We start from the raw sequence: 24,531 nt of genomic DNA on the forward strand, positions 1-24,531 counted from the left end.
TATCATGATTAAAGCTGATTTAAGCCTCCATCAACTACAGTGGCAAAGTCATGTCTCAAAGCATACTTTCAATCAATTCTTGATATAGGATACCAAAGTAATTACTTTGAACAACAAAAGTAATCTAGGATACTAAATATGGTAAACTTACCTCAGATCTATATCATCTTTCTCCTTGGCTTTAAAGTTGTATAATGCTACATATAGGTTTTTGATTTCTTTCCTTTGTGATTTCTGCAAGAAAAACACAATAAGCATTCAATTTATACTTAACTAAATATAGCTTGATTGTAAACAGATTGACACGTATTTGAAACATTCTTGACTTAGTCTAGGCTTTCTAGCAAAACAAGGATCAAAACCAAGTTTGGAGACCAGATTCAAACCGCACCCACTCCCTATCTAATTGGTTGTTTCTGAACATAGATTCGACATTGACCAATGGTAAGTTTGCAATTTGAAACTAATCTCCAAATAACCTTGGACCAATGTGACAGCAACAAAGGGCTGATGTCAACCTCTGGCACTAAACCAAAGTACCTGTATTATATATCCAGAGTTACAATAATAAGAATATGGATAACATTAATCCAACTGCTGAAAGTCTTCTATTTACAAGCCGAACATTAAGGCTGACAATCTCTTTGTTTCAAAATACAACTGTCATATTTTTCAGGCATTTAAACTGAATAAATATGAATTTTGTTCTTTTCAATCCCAAAAGAAAAATGAATAACTTACTGGTGAACCTTTTGGCGACGGTGAAAAGCTTCTATTCTTTTTCTCCTCTATTTCTAGAGAGCTTGCTTTGCCAAATGCAAATTTCTTCCGTAAACTTGATGCCGAGAATGTCAACTTCTCCTCAGGACTCTGTGTACCTACTTCAATGTAGAAATAAGAAACAATGTTACATAATGTGTTCCAAAACGTAAGGGCTATTTCACGCCCCTCCCGTATTTTCAGAGAAAAACCAGAATCCACTCAGTTGTCAATTGGTATCCAGAAATTACTGACAAGTGCTACATAAAACAGACAGGTTGGATGAATGACCTTGGACACACTGTATGTCAATCATCAGAGAGAATATACATCTTGTGGCTCAATTTCCCGATCCCTTAAATACTGAGTCTAAATTTTCTTCTCACTGGGCCTCCACTAATTGAACAAGAGGGTCATGATGACCCTGGATCGCTCACCAGAGTAATATGTTTCAAATGTCAAACTGATGATTTTTAGAAATTTTTTGGAAAATTTTCCAATGTACAATCAAGTAACCCCTGGGGCGGGGCCAATTTTACCCCGGGGGTCATGATTTGAATAAAGTTTGTAGAAGTCGACTAGGCAATATTACACATCGAATATCTAAGATCTAGGCCTTCTGGTTTATTTTAAGCAAATTTATGAAGATTTGAACAAATTTTGTAGAGGTCCACTAGGCAATGCTACATGTCGAATATCTAAGCTCTAGGCCTTCTGGTTTATTTTTAGAAAATATTGAAGATTTTTCTATGTACAATCAAGTAACCCCATGGGGCGAGGCCAATTTGACCCTGGGGGTCATGATTTGAAGAAATTTTGTAGAGGTCCACTAGGCAATGCTACATGTCAAATATCTAAGACCTAGGCCTTTTGGTTTATTTTTAGAAATTTTTTGAAGATTTTCCTATGTAAAATCAAGTGACCCCTGGGGCGGGGTCAATTTTGACCCTGGGGTCATGATTTGAATAAATGTTGTAGAGGTCCACTAGGCAATGCTACATGTGAAATATCTAAGCTCTAGGCCTTCTGGTTTATTTTAAGAAAATTTTTGAAGATTTTCATATGTAAAATCAAGCGACCCCTAGGGCGGGGTCAATTTTGACCCCGGGGGTCATGATTTGAACAATTTTAGTAGAGGTCCACTAGGCAATGCTACATGTCAAATATCTAAGCTCTTGGGCTTCTGCTTTTTGAGAAGAAGATTTTTAAGGTTTTCCTATGTAAAATCAAGTGACCCCTGGGCGGGGTCAATTTTGACCCCGGGGGTCTGATCTGAACAAATTTTGTAGAGGTCCACTAGGCAATGCTACATGTGAAATATCTAAGACCTAGGCCTTCTGCTTTATTTTTAGAAATTTTTTGAAGATTTTCCTATGTAAAATCAAGTGACCCCTGGGGCGGGGTCAATTTTGACCCCGGGGTCATGATTTGAACAACTTTAGTAGAGGTCCATTAGGCAATGCTACATGTCAAATATCTAAGGTCTAGGGCTTCTGGTTTTCGAGAAGAAGATTTTTTAAGATTTTTCTATGTAAAATCAAGTGACCCCTGGGGCGGGGTCAATTTTGACCCCGGGGTCATGATTTGAACAAACTTGGTAGAGGTCCACTAGGCAATGCTTCACACCAAATATCTAAGCTCTAGGGCTTCTGGTTTTTGAGAAGAAGATTTTAAAGTTTTTCCTTTCGGTTGCCATGGCAACCAGAGTTCTGCATGGAATTCAATTCTTTGAACAATTTTTAGAGAAGACCATCCAAGGAACATCCCTGTGAAGTTTCATCAAAATTGGCCTGTTGGTTTAGGAGGAGATGTTGTTTAAAGGAAAGTGTGGACGGACGGACGGACGACGGACGGACGGACGACGGACGGACGGACGGACGGACGGCCGGACGCCGGACGGTGAGCGATCACAATAGCTCACCCTGAGCACTTTGTGCTCTGGTGAGCTAAAAATGCAGCAGTTATTAAATATTGCAGTTTTTATTCTAGGTAAATAGCAAAGTCTGTTAACAGATGTAATCCATTAAACTGTTTTAGATCTTGATTGAAGATCTTGCTATGCCTGATACACCCACTGTCTTTATACAAAGATTTTCCAAAATAATGATCTTCATCTAAATGCAAATAGCAATGTTTTTTTTACAATTTTTCACATGTTCTTGCAAGAAGAAAGAGATTTTGATACAAACCAGAAACACATTTTGAAAAAAAAAATACTGTAGACTTCAGAATATGAGTCGCGCCATAAGAAAACCAACATAGTGGGTTTGCGACCAGCATGGATCCAGACCAGCCTGCGCATCCGCGCAGTCTGGTCAGGATCCATGCTGTCCGCTTTCAAAGACTATTGTTATTAGAGAAAACATTAGCGACCAACACGGATCCTGACCAGACTGCGCGGATGCACAGGCTGGTCTGGATCCATGCTGGTCGCAAACCCACTATGTTGGTTTTCTCATGGCACGGCTCATAGTCATTTGTTTCGTATCTAAAATCTTCTGACAGATTGTAATACTATTCAACTGTTGTTATTAACAGTAAGTAGTTCTGCATATTTGAGTTTTTCTATATCGAGGACTTGATGCAAAACTATTCTAAGTGTATATAAATCAGGAACAAGATACAATAGTTTTGTGCCAAGCCCTCGATATGCAAAATGCAAAAATGTCATGAGAAATTGTGACTTTCTCAAAGAATACGCTTAAAGTTTTTCAAAACATTTAGCATAAAATTGTGCACAAACCATATCTATTTTATAGACTGAATTATCTCAGTACATTGTGTTACTTTGAAAAATCAGAGTATTTGTAAAGAGTGCAAATATGCAGAACTACCATAAATAGTCCCATCTAAATGATATTGACATTTCTGGTTTTTTGTGCATTCTAATATTGTAGCCTATTTGTTTGTCTATTTTGCTGGGTTTGTCACTGTTCATCTAAATATGGCACAGTCAGTTAACCAGATTTAGAATTATGTTTTACTCATAAAAGCATCAAACTACTTCCACTCAAGACCCAGGGATGAAAGACAGATGACTCGCAACTATTGCCTGCTGTGAAACTGGTTACCTCACTTGGGGATTGGTCTCACAACCTCTCCAATTTAATTCCCTTATCTGGAAATCAAGGGAACCTTGGCATTTACAGTCTAATACTATACCTGAAGATCAATCTCACAACATCGACAGTCTAATACTAAACCTGGAGGTCAATCTAAAGTCTTACCATTTACAGAATCATGCGCGGATCCAGCCAGTTTTGTCAGAGGGGGTCCAACCGACCCATTACTATGACCAAGCAGGTCTAATACGTATCGGTCATTATATCCAGGACAAACACGTGTCTTTATACACAGCGACACTTAGATCTACTATTTTGTTTTATTTTTTGTGAATGTTAGCCATTTACAGGAATAGGGCTGTCAAGATTTTTTGCTGAACAGGCTCAAAAAGAAAATTAGCGGCCCAGCTAGGGGGGTCCAGGGCATGCATCCCCACCCCGGGAAAATTTTGAAATTCAGGGCTTCATTTCCTGTATTCTGGGGCATATTCAGAGCATTTAAGAACACCTTTTCCACTGCGATTTTATATACAATGTACCCCTTATTTTCACATTTTTATTAGCTAACCTGTTAAATTTGGCGGAAATAATATTTTTTTTAAATCAAGTTTTCCTATAGGTAAAATTCTTATTCTAACACGGTCCGATTCATTATCCTATTAAACAAAGAAGGCAGAAAACAGTGAATTATTATACAACAAATTACTGTTCATAAATATTACGTCATGGCGTCAAACGTCATGGCGTTGCACTGGGAAAGAAACCAATTGAAAACGAGCAAATATTTAATGAATGTCATAAAGAGTGTACTTAAAAATCCTTAGTAACGTGTTAGAATCAAAATAATATATCTCATTCAGTGATCTGCTATTGAACAAGTGAATGAAGTATTGCCATGCAATACAAAGTCCCCTACTGGAAGGCACCTAATTTTTTCTACTGCAGTATAACATAATGAACTGATATCTGTCAATGATGTATAAACAATATTGTACTACATATACAATATGTTATAACATTATAACAACACACTTGGATTAAAATGTGCATATATAAAAACCCACAGTTGTTTTCATATTGAATTTTTTTGGCTGATTATAAAAATGTTATCATGTAAGTTATTTATAGTAACAACAAAGGGAAATTAATCTTTAAAAAAAAAAAAAAAAATAATAATAATAATAATAATATAAGTCCACAAGAAACTCTTTACCAGGAAGAGATAGGTCAAAATACACCTAAAAATTGGATGTAACATGCATGCTGTACCACAGAAAAGTGGTCTCGATTTTTCTCTACTGCCAGTAATAAAAAAGTTACAATAAAATCTATTTATAGTAACAACAAAGGGATGTAATTCTAAAAACAAGGGTGCCTCATGGTGGTGAACATTTGGTCCAAGTTACATCAAAATCCCTCCATGCATGAAGAAGAAATGTTCCATACAAAGTCATTCTTGAATTTGACCTTTGACTTCTAAATATGACCTTGACCTTAGACCTAGGGACCTGGTTCTTGCGCATGACATGTTGTCTCATCCAGGGGAATATTTGTGCCAACTGATATCTAAATCCTGCTTTGCATGACAAAGTTATAGACCGGACAGGAAAAAAATCCTCTTGACCTTTGATCTCAAAGTGTGACCTTGACCTTTAAGCTAGGGTACTGGGTGTTGCGCATGACATGTCGTCTCATCATGGGAAACATTTGTGCCAAGTAATATTAAAATCCCTTCATGGATGGCAGAGTTATGGACGGGACAGGAAAAAAACTCTGTTGACCTTTGACCCCCAATTGTGACCTTGACCTTTGAGCTAGGGGTCCAGGATTTGCGCATGACACGTCGTCTCATCATGGGGAACACTTGTGCTAAGTAATATTAAAATCCCTTAATGAATGTCAGAGTTATGGACCGGACACGAAACAGACCCTGTTCATGCTATGTTAACATTTGACTGCTAAGTGTGACCTTGACCTTTGAGCTAGGGGTCTGAAAGTTGTGCATGACATATCGTCTTATTATGAGGTACATTTGTGCCAAGTAATATTAAAATCCCTTCATAGATGGGAGAGTTATGGACCGGACAGGAAAAAAAACCTTGTTGACCTTTGACCTCCAATTGTGACCTTGACCTTTAAGCTAGGGGTCCAGGTTTTGCGCATGACACGTCGTCTCCTCATGGGGAACATTTGTGCCAAGTAATATTAAAATCTCTTCATGGATGGGAGAGTTATGGACCGGACAGGAAAAAAGCCCTGTTGACCTTTGACCTCCAATTGTGACCTTGACCTTTGAGCTAGGGGTCCGGGATTTGCGCACGACACATCATCTCATCATGGGGAACATTTGTGCCAAGTAATACTAAAATCCCTACAAGGATGGGAGAGTTGTGGACCGGACAGGAAAAAAGCCCTGTTGACCTTTGACCTCCTATTGTGGCCTTGACCTTTGAGCTAGGGGTCTGGGTTTTGCGCATGACACGTCGTCTCATCATGGGGAACATTTGTGCCAAGTAATATTAAAATCCCTTCATGGATGACAGAGTTATGGACCGGACACGAAATTGCGGACGGACGGAATGACGGAATGACGGAAAGACGGAATGACGGAAAAGAGCATTCCTATAGTCCCCAAAACTGGTTTTCAACCAGTAGGGGACTAATAAATCATTGTTTGTCGTTCAGATGCGTATTATTATATCACTCGGGCTGCACCCTCATGATATAATTCCTTTGCATCTTAACTCCAAACAATGATTTATTCAATGACAAATCACTGGATGAGATATATTATTTCTTAAGTTTCTTTGAGATAATTTACATAAATATGAATTATGTCGGGGTCGTATACATGTAGCAGCAGCAACATACACTTTGAATGTGGTCCTAATGTTGCTTTTTCGAAAAACCATTTTCTTTCCGTCTTCTCGTCTTCCCCTTTTTTAGGATTTTCTAGGGGGAGGGGGGGTCCAGACCCCCCTCTGGATCCGCGCATGAGAATTATGCTCTTCCTGGGGGCAGATCTTGCAACACTGCCATTTAAAGACCCTCACCTGGAGATCTATATTGCAACCCCTCAATTTTCAGTCTTATGCTATACCTGGAGACTGATACCAAAACCTTGCCATTTATAGTCCTATGCTCTCTTGCAACCTTGCTATTTATAGTACTTTACTCTACCTGAACACTAACCACACAACTTTGCCATTTATAGTCCTATGCTCTCTTGCAACTTTGCTATTTATAGTACTTTATTCTACCTGAACACTAACCTCACAACCTTGGCATTTATAGTCCTATGCTCTCTTGCAACCTTGCTATTTACAGTACTTTACTCTACCTGAACACTAACCACACAACTTTGCCATTTATAGTCCTATGCTCTCTTGCAACCTTGCTATTTATAGTACTTTACTCTACCTGCACACTAACCTCACAACCCTGCCATTTATAGTCCTATGCTCTCTTGCAACCTTGCTATTTATAGTACTTTACTCTACCTGCACACTAACCTCACAACCTTGCCATTTATAGTCCTATGCTCTCTTGCAACCTTGCTATTTATAGTACTTTACTCTACCTGAACACTAACCTCACAACCTTGCCATTTACAGTCCTATGCTCTCTTGCAACCTTGCTATTTATAGTACTTTACTCTACCTGCACACTAACCTCACAACCTTGGCATTCATAGTCCTATGCTCTCTTGCAACCTCTGCTATTTATAGTACTTTTCTCTACCTGCACACTAACCTCACAACCTTGGCATTTATAGTCCTATGCTCTCTTGCAACCTTGCTATTTATAGTACTTTACTCTACCTGAACACTAACCACACAACTTTGCCATTTATAGTCCTATGCTCTCTTGCAACCTTGCTATTTATAGTACTTTACTCTACCTGCACACTAACCTCACAACCTTGGCATTCATAGTCCTATGCTCTCTTGCAACCTCTGCTATTTATAGTACTTTTCTCTACCTGCACACTAACCTCACAACCTTGGCATTTATAGTCCTATGCTCTCTTGCAACCTTGCTATTTATAGTACTTTACTCTACCTGCACACTAACCTCACAACCTTGGCATTTATAGTCCTATGCTCTTTTGCAACCTTGCTATTTATAGTACTTTACTCTACTTGAACACTAACCACACAACTTTGCCATTTATAGTCCTATGCTCTCTTGCAACTTTGCTATTTATAGTACTTTACTCTACCTGAACACTAACCACACAACTTTGCCATTTATAGTCCTATGCTCTCTTGCAACCTTGCTATTTATAGTACTTTACTCTACCTGCACACTAACCTCACAACCTTGGCAATTATAATTCTATGCTCTCTTGCAATCTTGCTATTTATAGTACTTTACTCTACCTGAACACTAACCTCACAACTTTGCCATTTATAGTCTTATGCTCTCTTGCAACCTTGCTATTTATAGTACTTTACTCTACCTGAACACTAACCTCACAACCTTGGCATTTATAGTCCTTTGCTCTCTTGCAACCTTGCTATTTATAGTACTTTACTCTACCTGAACACTAACCTCACAACCTTGCCATTTATAGTCCTATGCTCTCTTGCAACCCTGCTATTTATAGTACTTTACTCTACCTGAACACTAACCTCACAACCTTGGCATTTATAGTTCTATGCTCTCTTGCAACCCTGCTATTTATAGTACTTTACTCTACCTGCACACTAACCTCACAACCTTGGCATTTATAGTCCTATGCTCTCTTGCAACCTCTGCTATGTATAGTACTTTACTCTACCTGCACACTAACCTCACAACTTTGCCATTTGTAGTCCTATGCTCTCTTGCAACCTTGCTATTTATAGTACTTTACTCTACCTGCACACTAACCTCACAACCTTGGCATTTGTAGTCCTATGCTCTCTTGCAACCTTGCTATTTATAGTACTTTACTCTACCTGCACACTAACCTCACAACTTTGCCATTTATAGTCCTATGCTCTCTTGCAACTTTGCTATTTATAGTACTTTACTCTACCTGAACACTAACCACACAACTTTGCCATTTATAGTCCTATGCTCTCTTGCAACTTTGCTATTTATAGTACTTTACTCTACCTGAACACTAACCTCACAACCTTGGCATTTATAGTTCTATGCTCTCTTGCAACCTTGCTATTTATAGTACTTTACTCAACCTGAACACTTACCACACAACTTTGCCATTTAAAGTCCTATGCTCTCTTGCAACCTTGCTATTTATAGTACTTTACTCTACCTGAACACTAACCTCACAACCTTGCCATTTATAGTCCTATGCTATATCTGGAGACTGATCTCAGAACCTTGCCATCTATAGTCTTGTCCTCTTACCTTGAGACTGTTTTACAACTTTGCCATCCATAGTCCTATTCCCTATCTAGAAGCTGATTTTGCAACCTTGCCATTTATATACAGTCTTATGTCCTACCTCAAAATTGATCTTACAACCTTGCCATTTACAGTCCCATGCTCTAACTGGAAATTGATTTGGCAACCTCTCCATTTATAGCCCTATGCCATATCTGAAATCAATCTCACAGCCTTGCTATTTACAGTCTTAAGCTCTACCTTGAGTTTGATTTTATAAACCTTCTCATTTATAGTCTCTAACCTGAAGATTGATCTTGCTACCTCTCAATTAAAGTCCCTAACCTGGAGATCAATCTCACAATTCCTTTTTTTATGAGCTTGAGATTGTCCATGCAATGCTAACATTTAAAGTCATGCTCTAACTAGCTTTTGATCTCACAACCTCTCCATTTACAGTCTTAGGCTTTACCTGCCAATGATTTATGCTCTACCTGGAAATTGATTTTTCAACCTTGACATTTACAGTCCTATGCTCTACCTGGAAATCAATCTTGCAACTTTATTTACAGTCATATTCTCTACCTCAAGACAAACCTTTCAACCTTGCCATTTACCATCTTAGGTTAATCTTAGACCTGCAGACTGATCTTTCAACCTTGCCATTGGCAGTCCTACTCTCTACCTGAAAACTGATTTTGCAAGCTTGCCATTCACAGTCCTGTGCTCTATCTGGGACTGATCTTTCAACCTTGGCATTTATAGTCCTGTGTCTTACCTGGAAATCAATCTTGTAACCTTGTCATTAACAGTCCTGTCCTCTCCCTGGAGAATGATCTATAGTCCTATGCTTTTCCTGGAGACAAACAATACAACCTTGCCATTTATAGTCCAATGCTCCACCTGGAAATTGATCTTACAACCTTGCACTTCAGTCTTATGCCCTTCCTGAACACTGATCTTGCAACCTAGCCATCTGCAGTTCTATGCTCTACCTTGAGCCTAATCTTGCATCCTTGCCATACAATTACAGTCTAATGCTACACCTGGATGTTGATCTTGCAACCTTACCATCAAAAGTCCATTGCTATTCATAGAAAATGATCTTGCAGCTTCTCCATTTAAAGTCCTACACTGACTGGAGACTATCTTGCAATCTTACCATTTATAGTCCAATGCTCAACCTGAAAATTGATTGCAACCTTGCCATCTACAGTTCTAAGCTCTACCTGGATACTGATGTTGCAGCCTTGCCATTTATAGTCTTACGCTCTACTGGATCAATCTAGCAACCTTTCCATTTTCAGTCCTGCTACACTCTACCTCGAGAATTATCATGCAACCATGCCATTCACAGCCCATTGCTTTTCCTGGAGACTGATCTCACAAGCTTACCATTTATAATCCTATGCTCTACCTGGCGACTAATTTCGAAATCTCTCCATTTTTATGCTTTACCTGGAGACTGACCTAGCAACCTGTCCATTTATAGTCCTAAGCTCTACCTATAGATCAATCTCCCAACCTCTCCATTTATAGACCTATGCTCTACCTGGAAACTGACCTTGCAACCTCTCCATTTATTGACCTATGCTCTACCTGGAAATTGATCATGCAACCTGTCCATGTATAGTCCTATGCTCTACGTACTGACCTGATCTGGCAGGCCCATCTGAATGAATTTTATCTAAATTTCATTTTTTTCATCCCTTTTTCTAATTTAGGCTTTTAATTTCTCTTGTTGAAATAAATATATATATATATATATATTAAAGTTTTATGAGTTTTCTAAGCTATGATCTTATAATGCATGGAATCCTCTTTAACATAACAATTCAACTAAAATTATGTAGTTGTAAATTTCACTAAAATCAAAACTTTATACTTACCAATTTTCGTCTTAAATTTTCTCACAGTTGCATTGGTAGTTCAAATGTTCAAAACTGTTTTTAACAGTATTTGTTAGTGTTAGCTTCTATCCAATAGTTAACTTCATTTCATCCTTTACTACTTTTAGCCACTTCCAAAGTCATGCTTTCAAAGACTCAACTGTTTCAAATTTTTGGAGGACCCACAAATATGTTGCAAAAGAAAGGCAAAAACAACCTTTGAAGACCCGTATGAAACAAGTGTTCAGCTAAATCGGTAAAAGACAGAATATCAAAAACTATTTTATCAGGTGAGATAATCTTTTTCTCTAGGATGAAATGAAGTTAGACAATCCTTTACTCTAACGAGCATGATGTTAGATGAATACAGCATTGTTAGTGACAGTTTTGAACAATTGGTAAATGACTTTTTTTCAATGTTACTTCTATAAGGCATTCACTATCTAACCTTTAACATGACCATGCCAAACCAAACTTCTACAAATACAGACCAACCTGTTTGTAGGACCATGATCATCTACCAGCAATATAAACCAGTATGATTACAAAAAGACCATTTGGCAAAATTTGCAAAAACTGAACTTTCCGAGATTACTGCTTTATTAAACAAATATATTACTTACTGACTTACATACCCAAAATTTTATTTTGCATTACAGTAAATTACAGAAGCCTGAAATTCTACTCAAATATCTGTGATTTTTTTATCAATTTTAAAATCACTGTTATAGTTCATTTTCAACACTTGTACAAATTTGAACAAAAATTAACACTATTATAGTCTTTTTCCATGGTCATACAAAACAGGTTAATCTATACTGACAAACAATGAAGTTGAACAAAAACAAAAATTAAATTGTTAATGATGATGATATTAACATTATAAACCTGTCATACACTTATAAATATTTTATGCAAAACATTTATGATAGTATCTGTGACAACTATATCATTTCCTGTTGCAAACTTAGTCTCTGCCCATGTAAAACCCATGCACTGACCTACTTATAACACTAATTGCAATCATGTGCTAAGTATTAGTGCGAATGAGGTTAGTAAGTTAACTGGTGAATAAATGTCTAAAATTAAGTGCAGCTATAAGAAAGAGGGTCTAAGTAAAGGAGAAAAGCCGAAAACTGTCCATTATGTGAAAGAATGGACGAATCGAGGCGCATTGCGCCGAGATTGTCCATTCTTTCACATAATGGATAGTTTGAGGCTTTTCTCTGACTTAAAACACGGTCCTCACGAAAAAATCAAGATTGTCGTGATATTATATAATGTCTCTAATATTGTCCTCTTTGAGGCGAAGACAAATCATAGATTTGTGTCTCTGTGCTAAATAAAAATACCAAGTCAAATAGAATTTAAATTAGGCTGCATATAAATATTTATTGCAATTAAAAGCTTTTTAAACACTAATAATACTCTGTGCTGATGCTTAGGAAAGTTTCGAACATATCTCGCTTTGTCATATTTATGAATGATTTGAAGTACTTTTACAAAAAGCAAAATTAAACTTGGCCTTATGATGTATGTATTGATAGTTGCCCATGTTTTGTTCGTGCTAAGTTTGCAGTTGTATATATATTAAATAAGTGATTCAATAAATGACGGGTCCAGGTGAAGACATTCTAAAATGTATGTATATGTATTTTATATCGTTATTAGAAAACAATCGTTTATATCTCGTAATTACGAGATATTCTTTCAATTTTATTACTAGAAGAAAATATTTTGTTGTTACAATAAATAGCATCGTTATTGCAAGGCAATTGTATTCAAGTTCAATTAAGATCATTACGGCCAAATTTTCTGGTAGTACCGAAATGTGCAGTAAAACTTTAGGGAAATTGACGTTGTTTTTTTTCTTTATAGTACAAAAGTGAAATTGCACATTTCTGGGTAGGACTGCAACAAATGTCAGTTATGGCACAAATTTAACCAATTTTACACGAACACTGAATGATAAAAGAAAGGTCTGTAGCATTTGAAAAAGAAAGGAAAATTATGTTCGACTATTCAAAGAACAAGTGGAGCTATTGGACTCCAGTTTGTTTGATTCTGCCCACTGTTTTCTCGTTTAGGGCACAGCCATTATTTTATCTGGGGACTATTCGCCACTTTTCATGGATTTGCACTCTGTGCATCATTGAAGGTTCCATGTGCACCGTCGTATGAATATATCTGCGGATGTCTCTAAATTAATTCCACTACCGTCCATAAACAGGCTCAATCAAACCGAGCCTGCAACATTTTCGGTTATGTTGTGTTATATATTAGGCGACCTGTGGTTTTCCACTTTTTTTATTTCATCCATGCGTCGATGTCCGCGTCGGCGTCCCGATTTGGTTAAGTTTTTGTATATAAGCTGGTATCTCAGTAGCCACTTGTGGTAATAGATTGAAACTTCACACACTTATTCACTTTGATAAATTGACTTACACTGCACAGGTTTCATAACTCTATTTTACATAATTTTTTATTAAGGTTTTATATGTAAGCTGGTATTTCAGTACCTACTAATGGAAATGGATTGAAACGTCACACACTTGTGATGATCTGACATGCAGTGCCCATGTTCCATAACTCTACTTTGCATTTTTACAAAAGTATGCCATTTTTTCGACTTAACAATTGTCGGTTAATTTTTTGTATGCAAGCTGGTATCTCAGTACCCACTAATGTGAATGGATTGAAACTTGCACATTCGTTCATTGTCATGAGCTGATATGCATTGTACAGGTTCAATAACCCTTTTTGCAATTTTACAAAATTATACCTCCTTTTCGACTTAAATATTCATTCAATTGACAAGGCTGTTGAATAGTCGAGCGTTGCTGTAATCCGACAGCTCTTGTTTTTACATTACGTTGCCTATTTTCATCTACTTTTTGACTGAAAATGCCATACTAGGTGTGTATCTGCGATACTTTTCTATTGCGATTTAGGATTACACAAAGAGGACTTTATTACTTTCTAACGGTTGAAGATTTAAACTAACATTCTGTAATTACTTTCGGCACATTGTTTGATTTTCATTTTACTGATAATTTGTGGGGCGATTTGGCTTAAATTCATACGTTCCTCTTCAGGTTTTTTATTGCAGTTACAAGTTCTGTAAAACGTTGCAGTTTATATTTCGAAACTTTCGAATTTCTTAGGTTAATGTACTCACACCTCTCAACGCACAGGGTTGTTTCTATACCTGTCCATTATTAACCTGTACCTGTCCATTCTTAAAGTATCCATTATTTTAAGAATGGACATTTACAGGTTGATAATGGGCAGGTATAGTAAAATAATCGTGTGTATAGAACGGTGTCGGTACAATAACCTATATAATAGACAAAACTAACAAAGGATTACATCACAACCGTGTTTTAAGTCTACTTCTACAGCAGACTGGGTATTTTTTGGAAGCTTTCATGTTCATTCTACAGCCAAATAAATAAATATTATGAAAATTGACAAAAGGAAAAAAAAATGACAAGGAAATTTAATATTCATCTAAGGCTTTCTTTATGATATTGATATTGAGCTTTGTGCCTGTATTCAGAAAAAAATTATGGCCCAGGAAACCTGAGAAACGAAAAGAAGCTGCTGGGAACTTACACAGTATCTGTACAAAGTTCTTGTACATTTTACAAACATAAACGGTATAGATATATTTTGTACCGACAAGTTCATGGACAAGACCAATATTTTGTTACCTCCAAAACAAGTGTTAGTAAATGAACTGCTTTTCTTCTTTGTTGACTCATCAATACCCAAAAGCTGTTTCGGAGGCTCAGGGGTATCCAGTGAAAAGCTTTTCATGCGAGCATTTAACTTCTTTCGCCTCGTCTTTGGACTGTGCGATACTGTCAAATAAATGCAAAGAATACCATGTCCATAAATGCACACCAAAACCAAATATAAAAATGCTCTAGATAAATAAAGTTACTGCTATTCTTAAATGAAAAACAAAACAGCATTCTAGTTATAATCATAGACTACTGCTCAGGCTTGGCACATCTCCTTATTACCCCAGTCACACATACGGCGCGGATAGCTACGTCCAGCTATGGACAGAAAAAAAGTAATCCGTATCAATCCGTACCTGAGCCGTACCTCAGAGTAATTCGTACTAATCCGTACCAAAACGTGGTCAAAACGTATTCAAAACTTATTCCAAACTTGCAAGTTTCTCCAACTTTTGAACATGCACAAAAGTTTGAATGAACCGTAGCCATTAGACACAGTTATCCAGGCTGTTACGTACCTCGCCATAGCCGAACGTAGTTATCCGAGGCTGCTCGCACTTAAGCGTAGTTTACCGCAGACCCGTCCGTGCGCTGGGCAAGTTGCAAGGCGCAGTAAAACGTAATTCAACGTAGTACCTCGTACCTATCCGTACTTATTCGTGTCCTGTATTGTTTTGTTTGTTTCCTGTTTCTCACAATATTTCCTGTACTAAGACGTACTGCTCCGTAGTTATACACCCACAGACCAATTCTATCCGCACCGTATCTTAATGCACGGACATATCCGTATGTGTGACTGTAGCTTATCACAGAAAACTAACTTGAGATCTAACACTTATACAAGAGCGGCAATCATACATATACAAAATGCACAAAAAAAAAATTAGTTAATATTTATGGAATACACTTTATATTCCAACCTATATAACTGTCTGTGACAAAAGCTTTATACTGCTTTTTATAATTCATGTATGAGCTTAATCAGTTTAAGGTTGTAAAGAATGTGGAGACCAGTCTTAAAATCCCAGCACCTGATTGCTTGTTTAAGAGTTATGTTAAAATCAATACATCAATACAAAAAGAGCTAAATTACTCCCCTATAACCTTTGGAAGATGTGCCCAGCCTGCTAATAATTCTAGTTATACCATTACAGCATATATATATATATGCAACTACCAATAATGTTATCTACAGCCTAAAACCTAACAAAATAATGCAATGATGCTACTGATCATCCTTCAAATAAATATACAAATCTCAGCCCAAAGCTTATATAGTTTGTAACTCAAAATAAACTAATTTATTTCCTTGTAAATTCATTTATTCCAAAACAGCTTTAATGCAACAGACTGCCAACAGTTGCTTAAATAAGGCACCTCTGATTTTGTTACATTTCAAACTGTAAAACCCATAATTTTATTGAATTTACACATATAACAATAATGGAAAGAATTTTGCAGACAAAAAAGCATGTTGTACAAACACATGCTTTTCTGTCGAAATCCTGTAGTGTCCTATAATCACCTTAATTTTTACAATACGTCTTGCAAGTCACTCATGATTATGGTGGCATATTTCTGCATTCACTTAAGCAGATAGTTTTCGCGAAAATTCGTACAGTTTTCGTGAAAACTTACGAACTTTTCACGAAAAGAATCTCTTGTTCTAAATGGAAAAAATTCACAAAAGTGCCAACTACTGCATATGATAACAAATACGGAATGAACAGAAATAATAAAGGGAGTTAAAAAAATATGTTGATTTTGAAACCCATCTGAATGTTATAGTTAAATATCTGTAAGTTTAAGACACTCTTAGGGGTGGTGGTAGGGGATTCAGTTGGAAATAACACACTTCATTCCGTAGAGGGGACTATTGTGGTATCTTTATGCAGTTCAGTGCACTACTTTGACATATTGTCTCGATAACCAGAAAAAATTTTCATGGAAGTTTGTTCAATTTTTCTCAAAAAGTATTGTTTTTTTCGTGAAAGATGAAAACTTTATGATTATCGTATGCATAAATATGCCACCATACATGATCATGTCTGTCTTACACGATTAAAATCTTGCTATTGTTCTAAAAATGGCAGTTGTTTTAGTAATAGGCCAATGATCTCTTATAACTATTTATTATAAAACAGTAATACATATTATAAGCATTTTGCATGCAATGGTAGTATCTTGTATTAAAACAGAAATTCTAATGTGATTTTCAAGTATTTTTTAAAACAAGATGCCAAAATGGGCTTTAGTCGCTCACTAGAGGACTTTGATATTTTGAACTTACTTCTGACCAAGTTTGGAGAACAACAATAATAATTACTAAGCAGTTCATTCAAGCTATTTAATGCTTTTTGATATCTCGCCCATTTTTTCACAAGTAAGATTTGGTTAAAAATGCTGACACGCAAAAATGGATGCCAGATCATCAACCTATACTGTAAAATCATTTAATTTCGTGGGCATGAAATTTTGGTAAAAACGGCAATTTCATGGGGATATGAATTAATGGATTTCAACTTTTGAACATAAAATGAATGGGAATTTTACTTGTTCATTGGGATTAAATTTCGTGGATTGACTCAACCACAAAATCCACGAAAACTAGTCCCCCACGAATATTAATTATTTCACAGTACTCATAGCTCATCCTGAACACAGTTCTGGGGAGCTTGTGTTCAGATGAGCTAACAGAGTTTTTCAAAAGTATAAATTTACTTTATCAACAAAGCTGCAAGAAGTCTAATACTACATCATATAGCAAAAAAAAAAACAAGAGGGCCATGAAGGCCCTGTATCGCTCACCTGACCTATTGACCTAAAGATCATCAAGATCAACATTCTGACCAAGTTTCATTAAGATATGGTCATAAATGTAGCCTCTAAAGTGTTAACTAGCTTTTCCTTTGATTTGACCCGGTGACCTAGTTTTTGCCCCCACATGACCCAGATTCGAACTTGACCTAAAGATCATCAAGATTAACATTCTGATTAAGTTTCATGAAGATACAGTCATAAATCTGGCCTCTAGAGTCTTAACAAGCTTTTCCTTTGATTTGACCTAGTGACCTAGTTTTTTAACACACCTGACCCAGATTTAAACTTGACCTATAGATCATCAAGATTAACATTCTGACCAAGTTTCATTAAGATATGGTCATAAATGTGGCCTCTAAAGTGTTAACTAACTATTCCTTTTATTTGACCCCGTGACCTAGTTTTTGACCCGACATGACCCAGATTCGAACTTGACCTAAAGACCATCAAGTTTAACATTCTGACTAAGTTTCATGAAGATATAGTCAAAAATGTGGCCTCTAGAGTGTTAACAAGCTTTTCCTTTGATATGACCTAGTGACCTAGTTTTTGACTCCATCTGACCCAGATTTAAACTTGACCTAAAGATTATCAAGATTAACATTCTGACCAAGTTTCATTAAGATATGGTCATAAACGTGGCCTCTACAGTGTTAATTAGCTTTTCCTTTGATTTGACCCGGTGACCTAGTTTTTGACCCGACATGACCCAGATTCAAAATTGCCCTAAAGATCATCAAGTTTAACATTCTGACTAAGTTTCATGAAGATATAGTCATAAATGTGGCCTCTAGAGTGTTAACAAGCTTTTCCTTTGATATGACCTAGTGACCTAGTTTTTGACTCCATCTGACCCAGATTTAAACTTGACCTAAAGATTATCAAGATTAACATTCTGACCAAGTTTCATTAAGATATGGTCATAAACGTGGCCTCTACAGTGTTAATTAGCTTTTCCTTTGATTTGACCCGGTGACCTAGTTTTTGACCCGACATGACCCAGATTCAAAATTGCCCTAAAGATCATCAAGTTTAACATTCTGACTAAGTTTCATGAAGATATAGTCATAAATGTGGCCTCTAGAGTGTTAACAAGCTTTTCCTTTGATATGACCTAGTGACCTAGTTTTTGACCCCACCTAACCCAGATTTGAACTTGAGCTATAGATCATCAAGATTTGACCAAGTTTCATTAAGGTATGGTCATAAATGTGGCCTCTAGTGTAAACTAGCTTTTCATTTGATTTGGCTTGGTGACCTAGTTTTTTATCCTACATGACCCAGATTCAAACTGGACCTTAAGATCATCAATATTAACAATCTGACCAAGTTTCATGAAGATACAGTCATAAATGCGGCTTCAACAGTGTTAACAAGCTTTTCCTTTGATTTGACTGGTGACCTAGTTTATGATCCCAGATAACCAAATATCGAACTCGTCCAAGATTTTATTAAGGGTAACATTCTGACCAAGTTTCATTATGATTGGGCCAAAAATGTGACCTCTATAGTGTTAACAAGCTTTTTCTTTGATTTGACCTGGTGACCTAGTTTTTGACCCAGATGACCCAATATCGAACTCGTCAAGATTTTATTGAGGGTAATCCTGACCAAGTTTCATTAAGATTGGGCCAAAATTGTGACCTCTAGAGTGTTAACAAGCTTTTCCTTTGATTTGACCTGATGACCTAGTTTTTGACCCCAGATGACTTTAATATCGAACTCATCCAAGATTTTATGAGGGTAACATTCTGACCAAGTTTCATTAAGATTGGGCCAAAAATGTGACCTCTAGAGTGTTAACAAGCTTTTCCTTTAATTTGACCTGATGACCTAGTTTTTGATCCCAGATGACCCAATATCGAACTCGTCCAAGATTTTATTTAGGGTAACATTCTGACCAAGTTTCATTAAGATTGGGTCGAAAATGTGACCTCTAGAGTGTTAACAGTCAAATTGTTGACGACGGACGGACGGACGGACGGACGACGGACGACGACGGACGCCGGACACAGGGTGATCACTAAAGCTCACCTTTGAGCACTTCGTGCTCAGGTGAGCTAAAAATGATGAAAATTAAACAAACCCTGCATACATTAATTAAATCTTGCACATGCTTAAAATTTCAATATGCTTAGAAACAACACTAATGTCTGAAATATGATTTCATTAGTAAAAGAGCCATGTGTTTAAAGTGTTAAGAATTGTTAAGAATGTGACTTTACTGAGAGCACAGCTATACTCAAGTTTGTTTATAAAACACTGCATCATGCATCTAGCATAACCATACCCAATTATATTTCTGTCATAGCATTATCTCTACTAGCAAACCATTAGTATAATAATATAGTGACTGACTAATCATACTGTTTTAGAAAAATCAATGACCAAAAAATTCAATCTGGCATTCTCAGAATTGAAATACTTCAGTCAAGCAAATTTAAAATCCATAAAATTTCATTTCAGCATAACCGTCAAAGCAGCCAAAAAAAAAAGAAAGAAAAATATCAAACAGGGAATGCCACGCACCAAAAACGTAGCCTCCTCAAAACGAAACCCCCAGCACGCAGATGCGTGCACCACACACACACACACCCAAAGCCAACACATAAGGACAAAACGAACAACACACAAACACACAAAGCAAACACATAAGACGAAACGAACAAACAAAGGAACACAGTGGGGCACCGCCTTGGAACGGTCAGTGGCAAAACCACCACTGGGGAGCTTAAACCAGTTTATGGTGCACCTAACCTCACTCTTACCCCCACCATGTTCCAAAGACATGGGACAGTGTAAATAAAAGTAATCCCCTCCAGGTGAATCTCTTACACACGTAATGGAAACAAAAAGGCATGGCATGTAAAACACAAAAATGCTCGTGTATAAATATATAAAAAACAAACCTTAAGAACCAAAAACGTATGTACTCAATGCCTTTTCAGAAGACAGAGCAACAAGAGAAACACCCTTAAGGGCCCAACGAAACAGGCCAGAAGACAAATATCAAAACAGTTCAGTCCTGGTAAGATTTAAAAACTGCTTATCATAGAGTCCCCCCCACCTCTTCCGTCAGACGCAATCAAAGAGGGAAGCGTAGTGTCCAACTGTAAACGGGTTGAACACTAAACATGCGGTATGTCTCAAAACAGTTGGGTCTTAACCTCTTTTAATAAAACGTTTGATAATCTCTCCAAATACATTTGGAAAATTACCGTGACCCAAGATCTTACGAAGTTTTTAAACTACATCCCCATAAAAAACGGGTTTAGAAATACCTTCTCGCAGAAGTGTCTTTAAATTACTATTGAATTTTAAAACTAAATCAACCATGATCCATAGTGCATTATAACCACAATTTATAATACTTCAATCTAACAAAACCATGATTAGTAACTTCAATCTAGCAAAACATGATGTTCGACAATTTCAAACTAGCATAACCAAAATTTGCAATACTTCGAACTAGCAAAACCAAGATTCAGAATACTCCAAACTAGCAAAACCAAGATTCAGAATATTTCAGACTAGCAAAACCATGATTCAGAATACTTCAGACTAGCAAAACTATGATCTATCACTTCAAACTAGCAAAACTATGATTCAGAATATTCAAACTAGCAAAACCATGATTCAGAATATTTCAGACTAGCAAAACCATGATCTATCACTTCAAACTAGCAAAACCAAGATTCAGATAACTTCAAACTAGCAAAACCATGATTCAGAATATTTCAGACTAGCAAAACTATGATCAATCACTTCAAACTAGCAAAACCATGATTCAGAATATTTCAGACTAGCAAAACCATGATCTATCACTTCAAACTAGCAAAACCAAGATTCAGATAACTTAAAACTAGCAAAACCATGATTCAGAATATTCAAACTAGCAAAACCATGATTCAGAATATTTCAGACTAGCAAAACCATGATCTATCACTTCAAACTAGCAAAACCAAGATTCAGATAACTTCAAACTAGCAAAACCATGATTCAGAATACTTCAGACTAGCAAAACTATGATCTATCACTTCAAACTAGCAAAACCATGATTTAGAATACTTTAGACTAGCAAAACCAAGATTCAGATAACTTCAAACTTGCAAACCATGATTCAGCATACTTCAGACTGGCAAAACTGTGTTCCACAATTTCAAACTAGCATAACAAGAATTCACAATACTTTAAACTAGCAAAACCAAGATTCAGAAAACTTCAAACCAGCAAAATCATAATCAATAATACTTCAAAAGAGCAAAACAATCAACAGTATTTATCCAAACAAGCAAAACCATGGTCCATAATAATTTCATGCAGTCTCATCATGGTCCAAAATTATGCAATGATACATAACTATGGTCAGTTAGATAATTCTAGCAAACTACTTCACACCAGCACAGCACATAGATCAATAGCAAATCATACAAGCATATTCCTATAAGTTATTCTAACATACTTTCAAGTAATCAGTTTATTACAGAACAATACCATAACAAAGTTACAGGATACATTTTCTTATTTTGCAAGAACCAGACATAAGTTATATGTAATATAATATTTTAGCCAAGAAACAGATTTGTTTGAAACTTTAACATGTAATAATATACACTTATTTGTGTTCCTTTAGTACTTAACCCTTAGCCTGCTAAATTTCTAAAATGGACTGGTCCTTCATTCAATTTGGGCAATACCATTTGTTATCTGAAGGGGTGTTCACTAAACATTTACTGACTGAATAGCGAACAGTGCAGACCATGATCAGTCTGCACAGATGTGCAGGCTGATCTTGGTCTGCACTGGTCGCAAAGGCAGATACAATTGCCGCCAGCAGGCTAAGAGTTAATACAAGTCTTGGCTAACCAACAAAGAATGGTAAGACAGAATCATTTTAGCACAAGTAGGATTGACATATATATGTAACCCAACTGTATTTTATTTGTTACTGATATTATACACAGCTAAAATTCATTAGAAATGCAAGTTTGATAAATTACTATAACTCCCTATCTTGGTTGCAAATGAATTAATTCAGAAGCTGCATACCGTTTGAGAATTTGCAGAGAGAACAGAAAGAAATGAAACAAAAAAACACATGATGTTGTAAAGGAGGATCAAACAGTAATTCTTGGATAACATGAAATCATCCTTACAAAAACTTAGCTACATTAACATTTACTAAGATGCCATTAATTTACAAAATAAAAGTTATAACTTCAAAAGCAGCCAAAAAACCTCATGCATTAAAACAACTACAAGAAAATGCATTACAGAACATAAAGGCTTCAAGCAGGATAAAAGTAAGGATTTGAGGTACATCATCGCATCTATAACACAGCATTTTCATTTGTGTAATTTCTTTTAACTTTTCTTTCAGAGAAAAAAAAAAAAAGAACAGCAGCAGTGTTACAGTTAGGCATATTGCTGCACTGACTAAATACAATTTAATTTGAATTATTATTAACAAAAGCAAACTTTCTCAAACAAGAGATCACAGAGTGATCTTGGCGCCCACCATTGAGCCATTTTTGATTGTTCCAAATTTCAAAACTAGCTCAAGGTCAAAATCAAGGTCAAATTTCATTTCAGTACACATCACTGTACATGTGGTCCATGCATGTGGTCCAAATTTGAAAGCTGTAGCTTGAGAAATGTGAAAGTAGGTAACAAGATCAATTTCAAGGTCAAAGTTCATTTCGGTATAAAAAACTATGCATGTGTTTCATATTTAAAGGCTGCAGCTTGAGAAATGTGAAAGTAGGTACTAGATAAAAATCAATGTCAAATTTCAATTCAGAACACAAAAATATGCACAGTGGTCCAAATTTCAAGTCTGTAGCTTGAGAAATGTGAAAGGTCACTAGGTCAATCTCAAGATCAAAGTTCATTTCGGTACACAAAACTATGCATGTGGTCCAAATCTGAAAGAATGTGAAAGTAGGTCACTAGGTCAAAATCAAGGTCAAATTTCATTTCGGAACAAAAAACTATGCATGTGGTTCAAATTTGAAGCCTGTACCTTCAAAAATGTGAAAGTAGGTCACTGTCAAAGTTTTTTCGATACACAAAACTATGCATGTGGTCCAAATTTGAAGGCTGTAGTTTGAGAAATGTGAAAGTAGGTCACTTGGTCAAAGTCAAGGTCAAAGTTTTTTTCTGTACAAAAAAATATGCATGTGGTCCAAATTTGAAGGTTGTACCTTCAAAAATGTGAAAGTAGGTCACTAGGTCAAAATCAAGGTCAAATTTCATTTCGGAATACAAAACTATGTATGTGGTCCAAATTTGAAGCCTGTACCTTCAAAAATGTGAAAGTAGGTCACTAGGTCAAAATCAAGGTCAAATTTCATTTTCGAACACAAAACTGCATGTGGTCCAAATTTGAAGCCTGTACCTTCAAAAATGTGAAAGTAGGTCACTAGGTCAATGTCAAGGTCAAAGTTTTTTTCGGTACATAAAACTATGCATGTGGTCCATATTTGAAGGCTGTAGCTTGAGAAATGTAAAAGTAGGTCACAAGGTCAAAATCAAGGTCAAATTTCATTTCGGAACACAAAACTATGCATGTGGTCCAAATTTGAAGCCTGTACCTTCAAAAATGTGAAAGTAGGTCACTAGGTCAATGTCAAGGCCAAAGTTTTTTCCGGTGCACAAAACTTTGCATGTGGTTCAAATTTGAAGGCTGTAGCTACAGAAATGTGAAAGTAGGTCACTAGGTCAAAATCAAGGTCAACTCATGTCAATGTTCATCTTGCCACTCAAAACTATATAATTCGAGGGCTTAGAGCGAAACTGGTCTATCTGTATATAGAAATAGAAGCAGATAGACCAGTTTCGCTCTAAGCCCTCGAATTATGTGGTCCAAATTTGAATGCTGTAGGTTATTGACAAGAAGATTTTAAAAGCTTTTCCCTATAT

General features: G+C 36.4%; 1 protein-coding gene across 1 annotated transcript in view; it reads right to left on the minus strand.

Moving 5' to 3' along the window:
* The window catches only part of LOC123535752 (uncharacterized), a 394,656-nt gene that overhangs the window by 21,834 nt on the left and 348,291 nt on the right, over positions 1 to 24,531 (minus strand). Inside the window, exons 14-16 of the mRNA XM_053528064.1 lie at positions 14,758 to 14,907; positions 742 to 881; positions 152 to 234 (exon numbers count right to left, since the gene is read on the minus strand). Of these exons, the coding sequence (XP_053384039.1) occupies positions 152 to 234; positions 742 to 881; positions 14,758 to 14,907 (373 nt within the window). The remainder of the gene's footprint in view (positions 1 to 151; positions 235 to 741; positions 882 to 14,757; positions 14,908 to 24,531) is intronic.

The sequence above is a fragment of the Mercenaria mercenaria genome, chromosome 17 (assembly GCF_021730395.1).
Source record: "Mercenaria mercenaria strain notata chromosome 17, MADL_Memer_1, whole genome shotgun sequence".
NCBI lineage: Eukaryota > Metazoa > Mollusca > Bivalvia > Venerida > Veneridae > Mercenaria > Mercenaria mercenaria.